This window comes from Haliotis rubra, unplaced genomic scaffold (genome assembly GCF_003918875.1).
Source record: "Haliotis rubra isolate DU_JTF1 unplaced genomic scaffold, ASM391887v1 Scf107, whole genome shotgun sequence".
Classification (NCBI taxonomy): domain Eukaryota; kingdom Metazoa; phylum Mollusca; class Gastropoda; order Lepetellida; family Haliotidae; genus Haliotis; species Haliotis rubra.
Genome location: NW_025764970.1, coordinates 611,050 through 634,264, shown reverse-complemented (window position 1 = coordinate 634,264; position 23,215 = coordinate 611,050). Strand labels below are relative to the sequence as shown.

At 39.5% G+C, this 23,215-nt stretch overlaps 1 protein-coding gene across 1 annotated transcript in view; it reads right to left on the bottom strand.

The window, feature by feature from the left end:
* Window positions 1-21,955, bottom strand: part of LOC124279935 — a 28,033-nt gene extending 6,078 nt beyond the window's left edge. The window contains exons 1-10 of the mRNA XM_046715814.1: window positions 21,722-21,955; window positions 19,296-20,079; window positions 11,472-11,548; window positions 9,464-9,630; window positions 9,176-9,226; window positions 7,305-7,413; window positions 5,747-5,819; window positions 4,988-5,045; window positions 4,363-4,421; window positions 231-306 (exon numbers count right to left, since the gene is read on the bottom strand). Coding sequence (XP_046571770.1) covers window positions 231-306; window positions 4,363-4,421; window positions 4,988-5,045; window positions 5,747-5,819; window positions 7,305-7,413; window positions 9,176-9,226; window positions 9,464-9,630; window positions 11,472-11,548; window positions 19,296-20,077 — 1,452 coding nt within the window. The 5' untranslated portion in view covers window positions 20,078-20,079; window positions 21,722-21,955. The remainder of the gene's footprint in view (window positions 1-230; window positions 307-4,362; window positions 4,422-4,987; window positions 5,046-5,746; window positions 5,820-7,304; window positions 7,414-9,175; window positions 9,227-9,463; window positions 9,631-11,471; window positions 11,549-19,295; window positions 20,080-21,721) is intronic.
* Between the last annotated feature and the right edge of the window lie 1,260 nt (window positions 21,956-23,215).

Genomic DNA, 23,215 nt, shown 5'->3' with positions numbered 1-23,215 from the left:
ACCTCCCTTGGTTGGCTTTTTATCCAATCAGGTGTCCGCTCCGAAAGGAGCGGTGGTCAGGCTCGGTGACGTGATGGTGTGTTACCGTACCAAAACGGAGTGGAGTTTGCTGGTATTTCAATCACTGGATTTTCTGGACCAGTCTCGATTACATACAGGCTGCTGTCATATGGCTGCTCTTTACGTAAGCGTTCACCACTAAAACAGCCTTTCAACCTGCATACACTCACCGTGACATCACGTTTTTCTTGATATTTCTCGTACACTGTGTCATGTGCCGTGATCTCCACCTGTACCAGTTCTGCTCTGAAGAGAAGAAAACACGTAGAATGATTAGGTCCGCTTTACACCCAGCCGACAGGGCTGGCCGATACAATCGGCCGTAATCAGCCACATCAGTTATGACCGCCTGTTCAGTAGGCAAAAATGAAGACTGGATGACAACTCACTAAGTGGACAGAAATTTGGAATGGATGACAACTCACTAAGTAAACAGAAATTTGGAATGGATGACAACTCACTAAGTAAACAGAAATTTGGAATGGATGACAACTCACTAAGTAAACAGAAATTTGGATTGGATGACAACTCGCACAGTAGACAATAATGCGGACTGGATGACAAATCGTTAAGTAGACACAATGTTAATGGGATGTCCGCTGGCTAAGTAAACAAAATTGTGGAAAGTATGACAACTCGCTAAGTAGACAGAAATGTGGAAAGGAAGGCAACTCGCTAAGTAGACAGAAGTGTGGATTGGGTGGCATCTCGCTACGTGGACACAAATGTGGATTGGATGGCAACTTGCTAAGCAGGCTTAACTATGGATCGGTTGGTCGTTATGTGCAAACCGTTCAATTGTGTCTTAATGCTCCGCTGGCTGGTTTGTTTAACAGACCTTCATGATACGACGAGATGAAACACGGCAGCTGATACAGACCGCTAGCCAGAACAACAATGAACAGAGGGGCCAGAGCGATCTCAGCACAGGTCTGTTGTAATTGTATGTTACAGAATACACTGTCATAAGACCTATTGTAACTGTATGTTACAGAATACACTGTCATAAGACCTATTGTAACTGTATGTTACAGAATACACTGTCATAAGACATATTGTAACTGTATGTTACAGAATACACTGTCATAAGACGCGTAAAGGAAACATGGCGGAATGCTTCACAAGACGTCATAACGGTATACAGAGCTTTCACACAATCAACGAAATTCGGATCGTGGTTCTTCTTATTTGATATCTATTTAAACAGGATATCGAGACGAAAAATATATGAAATCAATGCAGAATTAATGCGAGTCATATAGACCATAGGTGTGTAACTATTCATGACAGCATTTGTAAAGCATATACAATAACGAAGTCCGCTTCAAGTAATAGTTACACAGAAAGTGTGTAAACACAAACGGCTTAGTTATAATCAATAGACCGTCAAATGTAAACACCTCACCGCTGCTCATCACCGCGTCTGTAAACAGCATCAAAGTTGAGCCAACAAAGCCGCAATCAGCGCTCACCCGTCTGCCATCGGCATTTCCGCCATAAACAAGTTCACCGCGTTGGATTTGGAAGAACTGGACAATTTTCATGTTTTTCTTTCTCTGCGCTCACCTCGTATGTTTTATTTCAGCAACTGAGCAGTTGTACAAATAGCATTAATTGGTCTACTTGTATTTGTGTCTTCAGAATTGAAATGTGAATAAAACATGAATAAATGTACCAAATACATTGCCTCTAACACTACAAGTGTCTGTGAGCGTGAAGTGCCCTGCTTCTCTATCGCGTACATATAACGCCTTTGGCATCTGGTAATCAAGCAAATAATGCCAGCTATTATTTTATCTTGGCATCAAAGGGTTCCTTCTTGTTGTATCAAGTTAAATATATACATACAGATTATTCTATTTCTCGCAAGAGGCGCACTTGTGACAATACCGTAGAATTTAAAAATCAGACCCTGACTTATATATCAGATTGCCAAGCAAATCATCACTCTCGTGTGCAAATGATATAACATGATTAAGCAGGTCGTGTTTTTTCCTAGGATAGGTCTGTCGAGATATTTGAACGCTATTGACTGGATGGGAAGCAAACAATACCATCCGTGATCGATGAAGCGCCAAATAAGTGGCAATAAACTTTGTGAACAATGCCCATAACGCCATTCCATGCGACAACAACTGAAGCAGATTTTCTTGTTTCTGTATGCACCCCTCACTGATTTATTTTAAGCAAGTTATTGATCGAATCAAGGCGTTCCCTTCATCGAAATAACTCGGTTTCCGACTTTTGACAATGTGATTTGATCTCCAAATAAGCCATCCATCAGGGGACTTCCGGCTCCTGCAGGTCACTTCCGGTTGGAATATATTAACTAACGAATTCAGTCAGACGTTATGACATATCTTAACAATGTTCGAGAAATCAAAGGTACCTTAAAGAATCAGATGTACTTCATCTCAACTTCAGTTATAATAAATACAAGATATTTGAAATAACCTTAACTAAATATGAATAAAGGTGAGTGAATTTAGTTTTACACTGCTTTTAGAAATATTCCAGCAATATCACGGCGGGGGACACCAGAAATGGGCCCCACACATTGCACTCATGTGGGGAATCGAACACGGGACTTCGGCGTGACGAGCGAACGCTATAACCACTAAGTTACCCCACCGCCCCTTTGAATAAAGTTAATCATAGCAATATGTTCATTACTGTCACCCAGGTCATTAAAACGATAACCTCCTCCACGATACTCTGACACGAAGATAGTTTCCATAAACGTATATTTCGTTCTAAAATAAACCAGGGACTGTGTGTCATAACGAACGCAGCAAATCTGCTGACATAGATTGTGATAGTACGTCTTTAAGAGAAGCGGAAGGCACCACGAGGCAGTAGTGAGGTATGAATCCTTTGTGTCCCTCCGCGAGGCGTAATGGGTGTGTTTCCGGTCGAGTCCGCACTCCTGTGAGCAACACAATGGCGGACCTGCTTACAGTCTAAAATGCAGGTTTTGTTGTAAGGCCAATCAATCATATTGTTGAAGTAATTGTACGTGTATGGTAATGAAGATGACGACCACTTGATGACAATAAGTGCCCATTTCTGGGTGCAAATGTCTCTTGCAGAATGCGCTTCACGCACAGACTAGTTAAGCCACTTTATCCAGCGCCTCTAACTCAACTAAACATCCCACAGGTAGGCGATTGTGCAGGAAGTAGGCCTACTGCGATGTAGTGCTCATGCTGTTGTACTTGACCGTGCACATATCACCTGACGTCCCCACAGAGTGCATTAAGTGAGTAAGTATGGCTTTACGCCTCAAAATTCCAGCAATATCACGGCGGGGGACACCAGAAATGGGCTTCACACATTGTACCCATGTGGGGAATCGAACCCGGGTCTTCGGCGTGACGAGCGAACACTTTAACCACTGGGATACCCCACCGCACCAGAGTGCATTAAACATTCAAAACATACATAGCAGCCTTCTCAATATTGCACCATTAATCATAAACATATCACCCGTAAACCCACGTCAGGTATGTCACGTCAACTCAAACCTTTTTCGAGGTAAAGTTCAAAAGGTATGTGCAAATGGCAACTTTCGCGATTTGGTAAGTTGTGTTCTGATTGGTCAATTGAAAAGGTTACCTGCCGCGACCTTCCATAAGGTTTTGTTAGACTCAGTATAGCAGTGTAACGAATAATACTGAGCCTAAGTTTACTTAGACTGCTTAAACTGTACATATCACCATGGTAATATTATTACTACATATAACCAACATGAACGTGTCCTACTTTAAACTGTAAATATCACCATGGTAACCTCCTCAGTATGGAACCATGACGGTATAACCATCGTCGGATCGGGTGGTCAGGCTCGCTGGCTTGGTTAACATATGTCATCAGTTCCCAATTGCGCAGATCGATGCTCATGCTGTTGATCACTGGATTGTCCGGTCCAGACTCGATTATTTACAGACCGCCGCCATATAGCTGGAATATTGCTCAGTGCGGCGTTAAACTAGACTCTCGCACGCACAGCTTAATCTACAAATATCACCATGGGAACATTCTCACTATGTAGCAGCCATAAACTTTCCGAGTTCCGTGCTAGGATTCGAACCACGGACCTTCTGATCCGAAGTCGGGCTCCTTGTCCACATGACCAAAGAGGCTAACCCCGTCGCAAGCTGACATGGTAAGGATGTCATCTGTGGGATGACTCAACGCCCTGCTACAACCATTTCACCATGAACGTATAAGCAACATCATCGGTAGTACTGTAAATATCACTACCGTAACCTTTTCAATCCATCGCATTTTACATATATGTACCTTAAACTGGAAGCATCTCCGTAGTAACCTTTCTCTTGCAGATTCTTCATCAAGTGGGCCTGTAATACACACAAAAATATCCATGTTGAACATCATGTTGGTGGATTTAGACGATTTACATGTCGTATGAGGAATGAGACATTGATCCCATACTTTGAAACGAGCGAGGGAGTTTGGTTTTACGCCGCTTTTATCAATATTCCAGCAATATCACGGCGGGGGACATCAGAAATAGGTTTCACACATTGTACCTATGTGGGGAATCGAACCCTGGTCTTAGGCGTGACGAGCGAACGCTTTAACCACTAGGCTGTCCAACCGCCCCTCCGATACTTTTAAAACGAGTTCGAATAATATACCTACTTCTGCACTGTTACATGCAAAATATACAATACTGTTGTAAGGGGGCTTGCTACATCTGTAATATTCTCCGAAGAAGAAAGAGAAAGGAACATGGCGTATAAGTTTGATGTGGTAGATGAGGTGGTAAGTATGGTAGATAATGCATTCTTTCAACACGACTATTGTCTTTGAGAAACCGGCGTATTGTTTCTTTATTTAATGTTTTCAAAATTCACGAACTAGCAGCATAGCGTCGACAGACGAGCGCCAGGTATGTGCTCACCTGATGTTGTTCCGAAGGCCACGTCGTGATGGAACCGGAAGTTGTAACGCGACGCTCTCTGTAAAACAAACAAAATTCATATGGTGAAGGGTGTTGGGTAGCCGACCAGGCTCAAGTGTAGCCATCAATCACTCCCGAACGAGTACAAGAGATTATACAGAATAACTATAACAGATGACGTTCAAATTAAATTTCTGTCGATCTGCCAAGGTAAGGTTAAGATATTACATTAGTACGGCATTACTAGTACTCCGGTACACCGCCATACAAACAATACGGTTTGCGATACGATCTAAATAGCCCGGCACATTGACAAAATACGTGTATATGTTTGTGTTTTGTTATCAGCCAAATAAATAAAAAAGTTCCCTGCACAGCTAATCTCAGGGGGTGGGGGGGTTGCACATAAATCACAAAGTCCAAAGGTTAGGGAGAAATGCTCTTCAGTTAAGATTTGGTGGGGGTGCACCCCCGCAAACACACGCACGCACGCACACACACACACACACACACACACACACACACGGATCCGCCTCTGCTGCTAATTGCCGTTGTTCACTACTTGTACAGGGGCGGTGGGGTAGCCTAGTGGTTAAAGCGCAATTGGCTCGTCACGCCGAAGACCCGGGTTCGATTCCCCACATGGGCACAATGTGTTAAGCCCATTTCTGGTGTCCCCCGCCGTGATATTGCTGGAATATTGCTAAAAGCGGCGTAAAACTAAACTCAGTCAGTCAGTCAGTCACTACTTGTACAAACCTGCCACTATTCGGACAGGGACACGGCAGCTGACCTGAAGTCTTCATCCTCGCCAGTACCCGGGAACACACATCTGTAGGTAGAGAAGACATTACTGGAGGAGGACACAATGGTGCCACACTTTCTTCTCCGCTACTTGTAACATTACGATACTTGGTGAGTTAGTGAGTAAGGTTTGAAGCCGCTCTGAAACTGTATTTCAATGTTATCAGATGTGCCTTGCTTAAAGGTCACATGCAACGTAAAACACAACTTTGCAGATTCTGATACCTTTCGGTATGGACTTACCGAAACAAATCGTCAAAAATGCAAATTCAACTTATAAAGTTGAAAAATAACGCGATGAAAAAAAACGCGCGAAATCGGAGTTCAAACGTTTCACTAAATTTCCCCAGACTTTTCTGGGGAAAACGGGTTTCAACAGCTGGGCTGCGCTCATAGCATGTGCGCAGTGAAATAGGTTTGCGCAGCTTGGAAACGGGTTGTCCGGTGAATACTCGGTGAAGGCTTTGGTGTGAGCTATTTTTCTAATGTTTTGTTGATATCTCACAGGCGCGAGCTTTTTATATGTTATGACAGTAAATTAACTGTTTATACAATTTCATTTGTCTATTTCACCACACGTTCTTCTTACCGAGTCACTTCTCAGTTCGATACTTAAAAGAATTATTCAGCGTTGACAGAATTTCTAACTGTGATATAGATATGTCGTTGTCACAGACAAAACACAATGTCTTGTTTTATTGACACCTGTGTGTCTGCCTGCCTGTCTGCTAATGACAATATTCAATACACAGCTGCTATCACTGACCACATGCAATTTGAACTTAACACCAATCAGGCTATACACCATAAACAAAATGCTTTGATTTATGGCCCGAGTTCGGTCTCTGTCACACTATGTAATTACACAGACAGGCAGGGGGTGATACTTGAACACATGACATGTTATGATGTCTGTTGATTGCAAAATGTTATACACAAAAAAATGAGCATGTATTTACAAAACCCAACATCTCTATATATACACACACAATAAGCCGTGAGGGCATCTGCAAATGAACCAGCCGTTACACTTGAGTGCACACCCACCCGCTCTGACTGGGTTCGGTATCCCGGCTGCTTCGTTTCTTGGGAAGTAAACCCAAGTACACAATATTGCACTTTTGATTTGCGATTGTACGCTTATAATTTTGTTTATATGTTTTTTCATAACCAGCAATGTACATTATATGTCATGAAGAAGTGATAATTGTGTTTTAATTATGTTTGATTTTTTGGTTGCATGTGACCTTTAATGTTGGAATGCGTGAGGTGGTGCAGGTTTAAACAGGTATACAAGTATAAGCAAACGTGGATCCTTTGACTTCGTTTTTATCTTAATAAAATCAAATTTGAGGTTTTGGTTTTGAGTTCGTAATAATCAGATCCTGTCCCACGGTAGGGGGACATAACTATGCAAAGAGAACTGTAGCAGCCTAAACCTCTGGGCCACCCTTTTGTTCGATAGTGTTAATCCAATAAGGTAATATGCCTTAGAGCTAGGAATACAGCGTACATTGGTACTCATGGTCTACCCGGCATCTGTCGGCAGGTGAGTCATCAATGGACGCAGAACAGCCGCACAGGTCACGTGTCAGGTTGTCCAGGCAGTCCTCAAGGCACTGCTGAAATAGACACATACACTGTTAATGCAGCTATGGAAGGAATGTGATCATTTTATTCAGTCAGAGTCAATTGACTCATTATGCCATGAGACACTATAACAGTGAGCGCCACAGCCTACGTGGTTTAGTGGATAGCGTGGCAGCCCGGAAAGCGGACGTAAAGTTGGTTCGATCCCCGAGCGCGACCTACCGAAAACTAGTGGTACTTGTCCCACGTGGTGCTCGGCATCATGTGGATAAAGACCGGTCACGTACATATAAAACTGCGTCATGGTATCTAAGTGGGTTAGCACTGTCAGAACCGCCAGTGGTCTGGATTAGAAGACACGAGCACGCTGTCTTAATTCACTAATCTTGAACCGGATGTCCTAACCCATTTCACTTCAACTGACAGTGAATGACTGCTGTTTATGGCTGCAGTAAGCGTCATAAAACAGTAATAGAGAACCGATGAGATATTGCATAACAACTATCCATGTCGGTGTAACATGAAGGGCTATTAGTGAGTGAGTGCGTTTTACGCTGCACTCAGCAATATTACAGCTATATGGCGGCGGTCTGTAAATAATCGAGTCAGGACCAGACAATCCAGTGATCAACAGCATGAGCATCGATCTGCGCAATTGGGAACCGATGCCATGTGTCCTCCAAAAAAATTCCACATCCCAAAACTTCCACAGCTTATAACAACACTATTTCTGGTTGACTGCACACAATTTAGCATACTGATTACCTCAGTCTGTAATGGTTTAACCCATTAATCAGTAGTTAATACAAACAATCACTTACTAATAAATTATATATTTTATTAAGGTAGGGATATTAACAAAAGTACATATCATTTCTAGTTACATATAACAGTCTATGTAGAACGTATATATAGAACTTATATCCTATAGTGTCCAAGATTTCACAGATTTTCACAGTGTCACTGCCGTAACATGCAGTCTTTTGCCTATACTACATATTCTTTGAACATTCTAAAATGTCTGACTGACAAATTTCATTAAATCATCTTTTAAAGTAAACATATAAAACTGGCTACTACTAAAAATGTCACTACCGTTATTGTGTCACTACCATAACAATTAATGCCAATGTCCATACCATAACATTATCAATTTCCTTATTTAATTCAGACTGATTTGTGTGTTTATGCCTGGGTTTGGTAGTGCAAGTATGTTTGGTAGTAGAGCTTCAAGTATGTTTCAAGTATGTTTGGTAGTAGAGCTTCAAGTGCATGTTTGGTAGTAGAGCTTCAAGTATGTTTGGTAGTAGAGCTTCAAGTAAGCATAATTCACATTCTCATTTTGCTACATATTACTTTATATTTGCAAATCAGAATTGAAAGGAATTATTTGGCTTGTTGGCCCCTTTTTAAGCAATAAATAAAAAAATTCAACACTCATTAGAAATGTTAGTTTGTAAAACTACTTATTTTAATATACATGTACGCAGAATTTATGTTTTGTATATTCAGAATACTGAATTTATATTATATATATTTCAGATTTGTTAACTAGCTGCTCTCTTCTCTACTAAACTCTCTACTCTGTTAAGTCAGGTCATTATCTGTTGTTTCAGTTCAGTGTACTTCCCGGGCTATCCTATTACCTACATAGGGGTTATGAGGAGTTGTTGTTTTAACAATGTGTGGTAGTATTGGGATGTGGAAGTTTTGGGATATAACCAAACCAGACATTGGTTCTGGGGACCTACTCTGACCAGGCAACCCCGTGGGTATTGTACATATATGACTGACCTTTCGGTTTTCCTGTCCACCACTGGAAGACTCACGTCTGAAGTCGTACACCTGAAGGTAAACATAATTTAATTACCAACAACAATAGGAGAGGGGCTCATGATACTACTTCCGGTTAGTCCGGAAATGGTATGAATTAGATTAATGACCGGTTTGAGTTAGTATATTTTCTCACAATATACACAATACCGATAATAATCCCCAAAGACTTAGTTTTATACGTTAACACCTTCCTGATTGCAATATTGAAAGTATCATGTAATATTTTTGTGCTTCGAAGTATTTCACCTTTCGTAAATTCAACTGAAGTTTGTTTCCGGGCGTTACTAAGTACTCTTCTGCGGTCTCCGAATCGTTGAATCCAGCAGCTTGAACTCTGACCTTGAACCCTACTGTCGACGCCATGAGGCCAAGGTAGTCTCCGGGCCTGGCATTGAAGATTAGAGAGGCTTTCTCTGTTGCGAAGATACAATGGCATGTATAGAACATACACAACAATTATGTAGTATTAAGTAAACGGGAAAGAATACTAATACAACAAAGAGATGCTTTTAAATTATATTCTATATATAATTTTGTAATTAATTCTACACAAGAGTTCCTTTCGACGAAAACTCAACTCACGTTAGTACAAGTAGATATGAAAGGGACTCAACTGCCTTATGAATAAAACCACGAAGGTTACTCAGAGGATATTTGATTTTCTTTATATTGTGGGATATTGTGGTTAAAAACAGAATCTAAAAATTGCATCTTAACGACAAAGACATACACCACACTTGGACAATAATTTCATTTATTTCGAGTATAAGCTACGCCGCTAAAGAGACATTTCTTCAGAAGCAAACACACATGAATGTCAAGCAGTGCAGTAAACTGTGTTTAGAAGGGCTCTTGAAGTCTGCACATGTAGAACCTTATATTCTATACTGTTGAGTGCGATAAAAGCCTGCTGTTGTTGGTTGCTAATGGTGGTACCAACCCCGGTTCTAGATCAGGGTGTCCATGTGGGATTATCCTGGTCACTACCAGTTGACATTACAATGTACACAATGACATTCAGCATATGTAGCATGGAGTGTCACTGGAAGAGGGCATAACATTGTTCGATATGACACTTTAGAGACACTAAAGTATATACTAAAGAGTTGTCCATATGTATGATGTACTTATGATCTATTTTCATTGACTGACGGCATGCTTTGTTTCAGACGGACCAGACACTGTGCTGGACATTAAAATCTTCATGACCAAGAATGGCATGAACCTGTTTCTGAAGTAGACAGGTACTCCACACATATATGAAGACAACAGTCCCTAATGGCGCAAAATCTCAAATTTGGAAATTCTAAATGAGTTGAATGCTACGCAGGCCGGGCATGATGATCGATAACTAACCAGGGCCTATAGTAAAGGTTTAAGTGCTTTGGTGTCCGGATATAGAGGGTTCCGTTGTATCGTGAAGCACCGACGGGGAATCCACTGTACCGATGTATGTGCCCTTCTCTCAGACAGACTAACACTGGTAATGGTTTCGTATAGGGACCACATGTAGGTCACGGCACTTCGCGAGACCTTAGTACTTCCGGTGACAAACAACGTTTCATACCTTTTCGACTGGGCTCATGGTTGTCAGTTGACAGTAAGGAACCAACAATCCTTGCAGGAATAAGAAATTTCCGATCTAACCATCCCCAAATTAGCCAACTATTACGACTGTCAACAGCTGTGACAGCCAAACATGGTTGTACACTTGGTCCGGTCTAGTAAAGTCATATTTGGCGGTTGCGCAATTTGGAACCAGAACTGGTTCTGGAATATACGCTTTTTCTGGTACCGGAAGTAAGCTGTTCCCCGTATCGCAAGTTGGCGTGTGCAAAAGTAACTGGGATCCAGCTTAGTACCGGAACTAGCGCTTCGCGAGGCTTACAGGCGATATTATGAACAGTTTACGTGCAATATTTTACGACACTTCATTGCTATCATTGCGAATCAACACAGAATGTTTCAGTGTTGGCAAAATGTTACTTGTATATGCTCCCTTTTACTAGATACTATCAAACACTAAACACTGTTTCAAGTCTGAAGAAAGTAGCAGGACCGGTGTAATACTAGTTTTCCATATTGAACCATAAGCAGAGCGGATCTGGGAATCGAACCGACGAGCACACTGACAGGTTTCGAGAACGACAGTGTTAATACATGCATGGTACATACATGGTACATACATGGTACATACATGGTACATACATGGTACAATACGAGTCTCACTTTACAACTGTATGTTGATACTCACCAAACAATGAATCAGGGGTTGACAAAGTCATTTCCAAACAGTTGCCATGGAAACCATCACTATGCAGCGCCATTTCACTACAACATAATAAGATTGGTAGGGTTATCAAATAAAACCGTACTTGGCTAAACAAGTTGAATGCAAACGTGGCTAGTTTGTTATATTTATCAACATCTTCATGAGCTACTCCATCAACAAATAAACATATTCATCGTCTCTTTGCATTTATTTGTTTGTTTATTTATTTTTTGACGTTCTCTTCATGTGAGTTATTTTCTACTATGAAGAAGAAAGTACATGATTAAAATGTATGAGGGATATTCGATGAATGTGAAAGTTGGCCGACAGTGCTTGCCTTATTTCTAGAATACAATTTCCTAGAATTCAGCTGAAAATTAATATATTTTGTAGATAAAGTACTTGAAAATATATTGGCATATTGACTATAACGGGCAGGTTAGAAAACAGGTCACTACTATCTCAAACAGACAGACTATTTGAAGTACATGTTCACGGATTGCATCAGACACTTACTATCACAGTGTGGCGCGAGGACGAACACATTGAGTTTAATGATTGGTACATTTATCAAAATGGTTGTTAAAATCAGTTCATAAGTACGTAGTAATTAGATTCGTGCTTAAATCAGTTTATAGCCAATAACAATTCAAATAACAATTCCTGCTTTCTTGAGTTTATAGCCCAAAATAGTAAATCTAAATACATATCAAATAATAACTAAGGTCCACCATCCTCAACGATAGTTGCGACGAATAGTCAAGGTAAATAGATCAGTACTTGCGTCAACCCGCAGCCAGTAATAGTCAAGTTAAATAGATCAGTTCTTGCGTCAACCCGCAGCCAGTAATAGTCAAGGTAAATAGATAGTCAAGGTAAAATAGATCAATTCTTGCGTCAACCCGCAGCCAGTAATAGTCAAGGTAAATAGATCGGTACTTTCGTCAACCCGCAGCCAATAATAGTCAAGGTAAATAGATCAATACTTTCGTCAACCCGCAGCCAATAATAGTCAAGGTATATAGATCAATACTTTCGTCAACTCGCAACCAATAATAGTCAAGGTAAATAGACCAGTATTTTCGTCAACTCGTAGCAGAAAAGAATACGTACTTCTCACAGCCAAAACTATTTAAGGGGTGTAGATTTATACTTTCACAGTTACTTCATAGTCAATACAGATTTGACTCTTGTAACAGTTTCAAGTACAATCCATATTCTTATAAATTCGTCTATAGTGCATTAATTTTCAATCTAAAAATATCTTTCTTCAGTCTTTCAGTTTGTCGCCTGAAATAATTGTCTATGTTCCACCAAGCTTATCGAAATACAGAGAGAGAGAGAGAGAGAGAGAGAGAGAGAGAGAGAGTTTACATAATATATAAAATCTTCTGTATCACATATGAAACATCTGCCCGGCCTTTACAGGCCTTGAGACACATAAAATCCATTAAACAATGCATAGATAAAATAAATCCCTATACACACATAGTAAAACTTAGAGATAAGATGGATGGTGTAATATCATATGTTATAATAATTTTCTTCTTTTAAACATAAGTAACACTGCAGCAGCTAAGGAATATACTAGGTTATCACATTCCATAATAAAAATAGTCTGGTCGACAGTGATATACTAGGTTATCACATTCCATAATAAAATAGTCTGGTCGACAGTGATATACTAGGTTATCACATTCCATAATAAAATAGTCTGGTCGACAGTGATATACTAGGTTATCACATTCCATAATAAAATAGTCTGGTCGACAGTGATATACTAGGTTATCACATTCCATAATAAAAATAGTCTGGTCGACAGTGATATACTAGGTTATCACATTCCATAATAAAAATAGTCTGGTCGACAGTGATATACTAGGTTATCACATTCCATAATAAAATAGTCTGGTCGACAGTGATATACTAGGTTATCACATTCCATAATAAAAATAGTCTGGTCGACAGTGATATACTAGGTTATCACATTCCATAATAAAATAGTCTGGTCGACAGTGATATACTAGGTTATCACATTCCATAATAAAATAGTCTGGTCGACAGTGATATACTAGGTTATCACATTCCATAATAAAAATAGTCTGGTCGACAGTGATGATATACTAGGTTATCACATTCCATAATAAAAATAGTCTGGTCGACAGTGATATACTAGGTTATCACATTCCATAATAAAAGATAGTCTGGTCGACAGTGATATACTAGGTTATCACATTCCATAATAAAAATAGTCTGGTCGACAGTGATATACTAGGTTATCACATTCCATAATAAAAATAGTCTGGTCGACAGTGATATACTAGGTTATCACATTCCATAATAAAAATGGTCTGGTCGACAGTGATATACTAGGTTATCACATTCCATAATAAATAATATGTCTGGTCGACAGTGATATACTAGGTTATCACATTCCATAATAAAATGGTCTGGTCGACAGTGATATACTAGGTTATCACATTCCATAATAAAGATGGTCTGGTCGACAGTGATATACTAGGTTATCACATTCCATAATAAAATAGTCTGGTCGACAGTGATATACTAGGTTATCACATTCCATAATAAAGATAGTCTGGTCGACAGTGATATACTAGGTTATCACATTCCATAATAAAAGATGGTCTGGTCGACAGTGATATACTAGGTTATCCATAATAAAGATAGTCACAGTTCCACATTCCATAATAAAGATGGTCTGGTCGACAGTGATATACCAGGTTATCACATTCCATAATAAAAATAGACAGTGATATACTAGGTTATCACATTCCATAATAAAGATCTGGTCGACAGTGATATACTAGGTTATCACATTCCATAATAAAGATGGTCTGGTCGACAGTGATATACTAGGTTATCACATTCCATAATAAAATGGTCTGGTCGACAGTGATATACTAGGTTATCACATTCCATACATAAAGATGGTCTGGTCGACAGTGATATACTAGGTTATCACATTCCATAATAAAAATGGTCTGGTCGACAGTGATATACTAGGTTATCACATTCCATAATAAAATAGTCTGGTCGACAGGTTATCACATTCCATAATAAAAATAGTCTGGTCGACAGTGATATACTAGGTTATCACATTCCATAATAAAAATAGTCTGGTCGACAGTGATATACTAGGTTATCACATTCCATAATAAAAATAGTCTGGTCGACAGTGATATACTAGGTTATCACATTCCATAATAAAAATAGTCTGGTCGACAGTGATATACTAGGTTATCACATTCCATAATAAAGATGGTCTGGTCGACAGTGATATACTAGGTTATCACATTCCATAATAAAGATGGTCTGGTCGACAGTGATATACTAGGTTATCACATTCCATAATAAAGATGGTCTGGTCGACAGTGATATACTAGGTTATCACATTCCATAATAAAATATGGTCTGGTCGACAGTGATATACTAGGTTATCACATTCCATAATAAAGATGGTCTGGTCGACAGTGATATACTAGGTTATCACATTCCATAATAAAGATGGTCTGGTCGACAGTGATATACTAGGTTATCACATTCCATAATAAAGATGGTCTGGTCGACAGTGATATACTAGGTTATCACATTCCATAATAAAAATAGTCTGGTCGACAGTGATATACTATATCACATTCCATAATAAAAATAGTCTGGTTACAGTGATATACTAGGTTATCACATTCCATAATAAAATAGTCTGGTCGACAGTGATATACTAGGTTATCACATTCCATAATAAAATAGTCTGGTCGACAGTGATATACTAGGTTATCACATTCCATAATAAAAATCTGGTCGACAGTGATATACTAGGTTATCACATTCCATAATAAAAATAGTCTGGTCGACAGTGATATACTAGGTTATCACATTCCATAATAAAAATGGTCTGGTCGACAGTGATATACTAGGTTATCACATTCCATAATAAACATGGTCTGGTCGACAGTGATATACTAGGTTATCACATTCCATAATAAAGATGGTCTGGTCGACAGTGATATACCAGGTTATCACATTCCATAATAAAGATGGTCTGGTCGACAGTGATATACCAGGTTATCACATTCCATAATAAAGATGGTCTGGTCGACAGTGATATACTAGGTTATCACATTCCATAATAAAAATGGTCTGGTCGACAGTGATATACTAGGTTATCACATTCCATAATAAAGATGGTCTGGTCGACAGTGATATACTAGGTTATCACATTCCATAATAAAGATGGTCTGGTCGACAGTGATATACTAGGTTATCATTCCATAATAAAAATAGTCTGGTCGACAGTGAATACTAGGTTATCACATTCCATAATAAAGATGGTCTGGTCGACAGTGATATACTAGGTTATCACATTCCATAATAAAATAGTCTGGTCGACAGTGATATACTAGGTTATCACATTCCATAATAAAGATGGTCTGGTCGACAGTGATATACTAGGTTATCACATTCATTCCATAATAAAGATGGTCTGGTCGACAGTGATATACTAGGTTATCACATTCCATAATAAATCACATTCCATAATAAAGATGGTCTGGTCGACAGTGATATACTAGGTTATCACATTCCATAATAAAGATGGTCTGGTCGACAGTGATATACTAGGTTATCACATTCCATAATAAAGGTCGATATACTCTGGTCGACAGTGATATACTAGGTTATCACATTCCATAATAAAGATGGTCTGGTCGACAGTGATATACTAGGTTATCACATTCCATAATAAAAATAGTCTGGTCGACAGTATATACTAGGTTATCACATTCCATAATAAAAATGGTCTGGTCGACAGTGATATACTAGGTTATCATTCATAATAAAGATGGTCTGGTCGACAGTGATATACCAGGTTATCACATTCCATAATAAAGATGGTCTGGTCGACAGTGATATACTAGGTTATCACATTCCATAATAAAGATAGTCTGGTCGACAGTGATATACCAGGTTATCACATTCCATAATAAAGATGGTCTGGTCGACAGTGATATACTAGGTTATCACATTCCATAATAAAGATGGTCTGGTCGACAGTGATATACTAGGTTATCACATTCCATAATAAAGATGGTCTGGTCGACAGTGATATACTAGGTTATCACATTCCATAATAAAGATGGTCTGGTCGACAGTGATATACTAGGTTATCACATTCCATAATAAAAATAGTCTGGTCGACAGTGATATACTAGGTTATCACATTCCATAATAAAATAGTCTGGTCGACAGTGATATACTAGGTTATCACATTCCATCTGGTCGACAGTGATATACTAGGTTATCACATTCCATAATAAAGATGGTCTGGTCGACAGTGATATACTAGGTTATCACATTCCATAATAAAGATGATATACTAGTTATCACATTCCATAATAAAGATGGTCGACAGTGATATACTAGGTTATCACATTCCATAATAAAATAGTCTGGTCGACAGTGATATACTGGTCGAGGTTATCACATTCCATAATAAAGATGGTCTGGTCGACAGTGATATACTAGGTTATCACATTCCATAATAAAAATAGTCTGGTCGACAGTGATATACTAGGTTATCACATTCCATAATAAAAATGATAATAAAGGTTATCACATTCCATAATAAAGGGTCTGGTCGACAGTGATATACTAGGTTATCACATTCCATAATAAAGATGGTCTGGTCGACAGTGATATACTAGGTTATCACATTCCATAATAAAGATGGTCTGGTCGACAGTGATATACTAGGTTATCACATTCCATAATAAAAATAGTCTGGTCGACAGTGATATACTAGGTTATCACATTCCATAATAAAGATGGTCTGGTCGACAGTGATATACTAGGTTATCACATTCCATAATAAACATGGTCTGGTCGACAGTGATATACTAGGTTATCACATTCCATAATAAACATGGTCTGGTCGACAGTGATATACTAGGTTATCACATTCCATAATAAAGATGGTCTGGTCGACAGTGATATACCAGGTTATCACATTCCATAATAAAAATAGTCTGGTCGACAGTGATATACTAGGTTATCACATTCCATAATAAAGATGGTCTGGTCGACAGTGATATACTAGGTTATCACATTCCATAATAAACATGGTCTGGTCGACAGTGATATACTAGGTTATCACATTCCATAATAAAGATGGTCTGGTCGACAGTGATATACTAGGTTATCACATTCCATAATAAAGATGGTCTGGTCGACAGTGATATACTAGGTTATCACATTCCATAATAAAGATGGTCTGGTCGACAGTGATATACTAGGTTATCACATTCCATAATAAAATGGTCTGGTCGACAGTGATATACTAGGTTATCACATTCCATAATAAAGATGGTCTGGTCGACAGTGATATACTAGGTTATCACATTCCATAATAAAGATGGTCTGGTCGACAGTGATATACTAGGTTATCACATTCCATAATAAAAATAGTCTGGTCGACAGTGATATACTAGGTTATCACATTCCATAATAAAGATGATATCTGGTCGACAGTGATATACTAGGTTATCACATTCCATAATAAAAATAGTCTGGTCGACAGTGATATACTAGGTTATCACATTCCATAATAAAGATGGTCTGGTCGACAGTGATATACTAGGTTATCACATTCCATAATAAAGATGGTCTGGTCGACAGTGATATACTAGGTTATCACATTCCATAATAAAAATAGTCTGGTCGACAGTGATATACTAGGTTATCACATTCCATAATAAAATAGTCTGGTCGACAGTGATATACTAGGTTATCACATTCCATAATAAAGATGGTCTGGTCGACAGTGATATACTAGGTTATCACATTCCATAATAAAGATGGTCTAATACATTTCTATGTCCGTATATACGCTTATCCTATCATCCGATTAACTATATAGTCACTCATCACGGTGATTTATTAGGACCGATTAGCCTGAAGATGTAATCGCATAATCTAAATGCCATTTAGCGTGTAATACCTGAGCCTAGCTCGATACTGTAAAGCTACGCAGGTGCCAATTACTATAGATTTAATCCTGTATTGTTCCCGTCGTTGACGTGGTGACTGACACACAACATGTACGACTTCAATACAAACTCCACGAATCACCCAAACAATAAGATCCCAGTCGCCAGGAATGTGTTCTCCATGAAAGTGTTTTGACATCACTGTATTTGCGAACGTCCCTGCTGGGCCGATATCTACCATGTGGCTTGATAACGGTGTTAGCATCTACACCGAAACATCGCTTACATTAATAATAGTTGCATATCTGTAGAACTTTCCAAGTTGATATATATCATAATTTAGACTTTCATCACATATGTTAGCAAACGAAAATTTACATATATTAGATATATTGACAATAAGATACATCGCATGTGTACATACATTGAAATCGACTGTAGCATTGATTAGGTTTTCATTTATTCAGTGAACTTTCACTTACAACAGTTCATTAGTTGATAATTTAATTATCATTGCATTTGTTCATGAGTTAAATCATTAATTAGAACTGTTAATTAGTTAATGGTTTTGTTATAAAACACAGCTGTTAATTAGTTGAGAATCTAATTATAAAATACAACCGTTCACTGTTTGAGGGGTTAATGGTTGAGTATTGACGTTCATTAGTTCCAACATTTCAGTTACAGACAAAACTATCAGCACACTCATTAAACACACTTATTTAATTTTTCCGTTTTAACGTAATTATATTTTATAAGAAAGCATTGTATCCAATCTCACACTGTAACTGAAATATCCTCTCACCCCGATACACAAGCCTTCCCATCTTTCCAGCAGTGCACGATGTCGTCGTCGACCCTGACGCCGTGGCGGAGTAATTCCTCCCGACTCAAACGTAACGCACGTCGTAAGCTTTCCATGTCACCGTCCACAGCATTCTGGTACAGCATCTCCCAGTCAGTTGGGGACAACATCCCCCGGAATGCCTCAAACTCACCCCTTGTGCTTTCGATCAAGGGCGACAGTTTGAATGAACGGCCAAACTGTTGAAGTTTGGTATCCTTCAGGATATCCTCTTCAACGTCTTTCCTCAGGTCTCGAAATGGCAACGACACATTTTCTGCGTGGTTCTCAATGTCCAATAAACTCTCAAAACGAGTGCCTTTCAGCGTTGATTTTCTTAACAAATTTATGTTACACACCGTAATTGTCAAAGGGATATGCAACGCTGGTGCTACTGTGTCGGATGAAACAAGAACGAAATGTGAATCATTGTTCTTGTAATGTGCGACTCTATCGGAAATAAGATAGGACAGAGTAGCTATCCCTGTCGCACACACACACAACCAAAAAATCTTAACTGGGACTGACTTTGAGTTCCCAGCCAGCGCCGCACCGTGTAAATCCATGAGAGACATCCATTGTATCACGGTGGAGTATGTATCCCCCTTCTCTTTCCGCTCCCCTTTCTCCACAGAAGGAACGCTAGTCGACTTTGCTTCAGCCTGTGAAAGAACCTGCTTTTCGTTGTCAGCTATTGACGTGAAATACCTCTCGCACCGATCCGTCCATTCTTCTTCTTTCATTTCTGTTAAAACATAATATCAGTATGATTTGTTTGTTTGCTGTTTATTGCCTCAAACAGCAATATTCCAGCTCGACGATGGCCGAACATGCATAATTGAGTCTGGACATGACAATCCAGTGATTGACATCATGAATATTGATTTGCGCAAATGGGATACAATCACAGGAATCAGGTAGGCCAACTAACCACCCGATCCGTTAGTCGCCTTTTGTGACCATCATGGGTCCTGAAGACCCGTTCCAACCAGGATCTTCACACGGGAAATATCAACATAAATTACACATGTGAATAATAAGTGTTCCGATGCAGTTACAGTTGTTGTACAACTTTAAGCGTGGAAAATGGGGACTATTCGACTCGGGTTCAGTATAATCTGTCTGAGTGTTGAACTGCGGCATGGTAATATGCGTGAGATATCCCTATAAACAGGCACATAGAATACACAAGCACGACGCTATTCAATAACATTGAACTCGACGCAGCATCCCATGACATTTGTAATAAACTTGTGCAGTAGGTCGGAGCTGAATCCTTTGGAGCTGATTGTAGGTTACACGTACTGAAGTGATGGCTTCAGGCGCCTCCCACATCTAGGCTACGGGTATGTTAACAACGTGAACAAAGTCAACAGTTATTCATGCTGTACCTAGAAGGTTGCAGACCATTCATACAGGTTAATGTTATATATTTGATGAGGACAACGCCTTGAATGTGACCTGAGGGAGGATTTCTACCAACATGTGTTTCATCAGAGCCTCCCTGTCGGTGATGTCTCTATGGAATATTTATGTTGTTTCTTTTAACAGCATATTTGTGGAGATGGCAATAAATTAACTTTACGCAATTACATGTTGATATAATAATTATTTGAACGATATCCTGATACAAAAATAATTGGAGCCATCAGGTTTTTACACCGACATGTTTGTATGTAACATGTAAGCAGCACACACAGACCAGGTAAAGCACTCAGCTCGCCTTAATACATCACACACAGACCAGGTAAAGCACTCAGCTCGCCTTAATACATCACACACAGACCAGGTAAAGCACTCAGATCGCCTTAATACATCACACACAGACCAGGTGAAGCACTCAGCTCGCCTTAATACATCACACACAGACCAGGTGAAAGCACTCAGCTCGCCTTAATACATCACACACAGACCAGGTAAAGCACTCAGCTCGCCTTAATACATCACACACAGACCAGGTAAAGCACTCAGCTCGCCTTAATACATCACACACAGACCAGGTAAAGCACTCAGCTCGCCTTAATACATCACACACAGACCAGGTAAAGCACTCAGATCGCCTTAATACATCACGCATTTCTATTCCCGATAGATGTGGATGCATAATATTTCCAAGTAATTTCACTCAGAGTCAATGACCCTATTAAAATATAATGTAACCTGTTATCTTATAGAAGGATCATGACACATGTGATCTATCAATAGTTGTATGCTGAACAAAATACACAATTTGGAAGTGAACGTTATCTGTTCAAGGCCGCTGAACACCGCTCGGTGAAAGAAGAAGGTAAAACTTTACCTTATTGTGCCCCTCCGTGGATGAGCCCTCCGATCCTGAGTACACACACTGCAGCACTTGCTTCCTTCAGAATAAGGTAAAACTTTACCTTACTGTGCCCCTCCGTGGATGAGCCCTCCGATCTGAGTACACACACTGCAGCACTTGCTTCCTTCAGAATAACGCTTCACGTCGCAGTTGCGGGTTAAATGTAGCATTTAATATTGGATTAATTCGAGGTCTAATAAAGCCTATTTCAGCAAAACATTAATCTGTTAATCCTCTTAATGAGGATTTGATTACTAATAGCGTACGTCTGAGACTCTGAGGGGTGTACATGCGGTGACTCAAGCTATAGAAATAAGTCTGGTTACCTGTACCATGTATACAATGGGTTGCGTGTCGGGCGATGGTTGAAATGTGAACGGGAGACAACCCATGTCGCAATAACAGGCAACATGTAGGGTGATGAAGGTATTTGGTGAAGATTATAATCAAGGAACTTCAATGGCGTCACAACACTTAATACTATGCCACAAACTGACTTGACATATGTCGTCTGATAAATAGGGGAAACGTACGATTTGTCTTAATGATCATGCGGATACCTGTTGTTTTTCGAGCCAAATCAATGTTGTGCATGTCGCAGGTAGTTGCCAAACATATACGTTTCATAATTACCCCAAGATCTTACACAATGGAGTTATGATGGTCGTACATATACTATACATCGATATCTGCAACACGTCACTGTTACCAGAGCTGACCCGAATCTGGTGATCATTTATTTATTTTGGTTAAATAAAAAGTAAACCTTCCGCGTTTTGATTTGCAAAAATGTTATGAAATGATAGCTGAAATATTCTTCTTAAAAATCAAGGTCTCACAAATTAGTAGGATATGAATGTACAAATGTAAAGCTATACATTCATGTCATTGTACTAGATGTAGACAGTTTCTCACCCCCTAATGATTCCGGGTTAGAATCGGTTCCCGTGGGTTTCTCGAAAGAAGTGACTAAAGTGGATTGGCTGGTTAGACTCTAGGAGTGAGTGAGATTAGTTTTGCGCCGCTTTTAGCAATATACGTATTCCAGCAATATCACGATGAGGGACACCAGAAATGGGCTCAAACAGATTGTACCCAACTGGGACCGAACCCCGGTCTTCGGCGTGACGAACGAACGCTTTAACCACGAGGCTACTCCAGCGCTCCTTCAGACTCGAAGACTTGTTTGATTGTGTGACATCGCACCCTGACAACATCGATCACTGGATGTTCTGGTCTAGACTAAACTGTTTATCTACCGCCGTCGCATAGCTTAAATATTGCTGAGTGCGGCGTAAAACATCACAGTTTCTGGTGTATGTCTTCAGCCAGCCGAGCGTAGATTAAAGGCTTTACTTGCCCACTTGTAATGTTTTAAGATGTAAGTACCAAAGTATAGGTTAAGAGTTTTTCCAACTTATTTGTAGTTGTGACAGCGATGCCTCTCCACGGCACTAATACAGTGAGTGAGTGAGTTTAGTTGTACGCTGCTTGTAGCACTATTCCGGCAATATCACAGCGGGGGACACCAGAAATGGGCTTCACACATTGTACC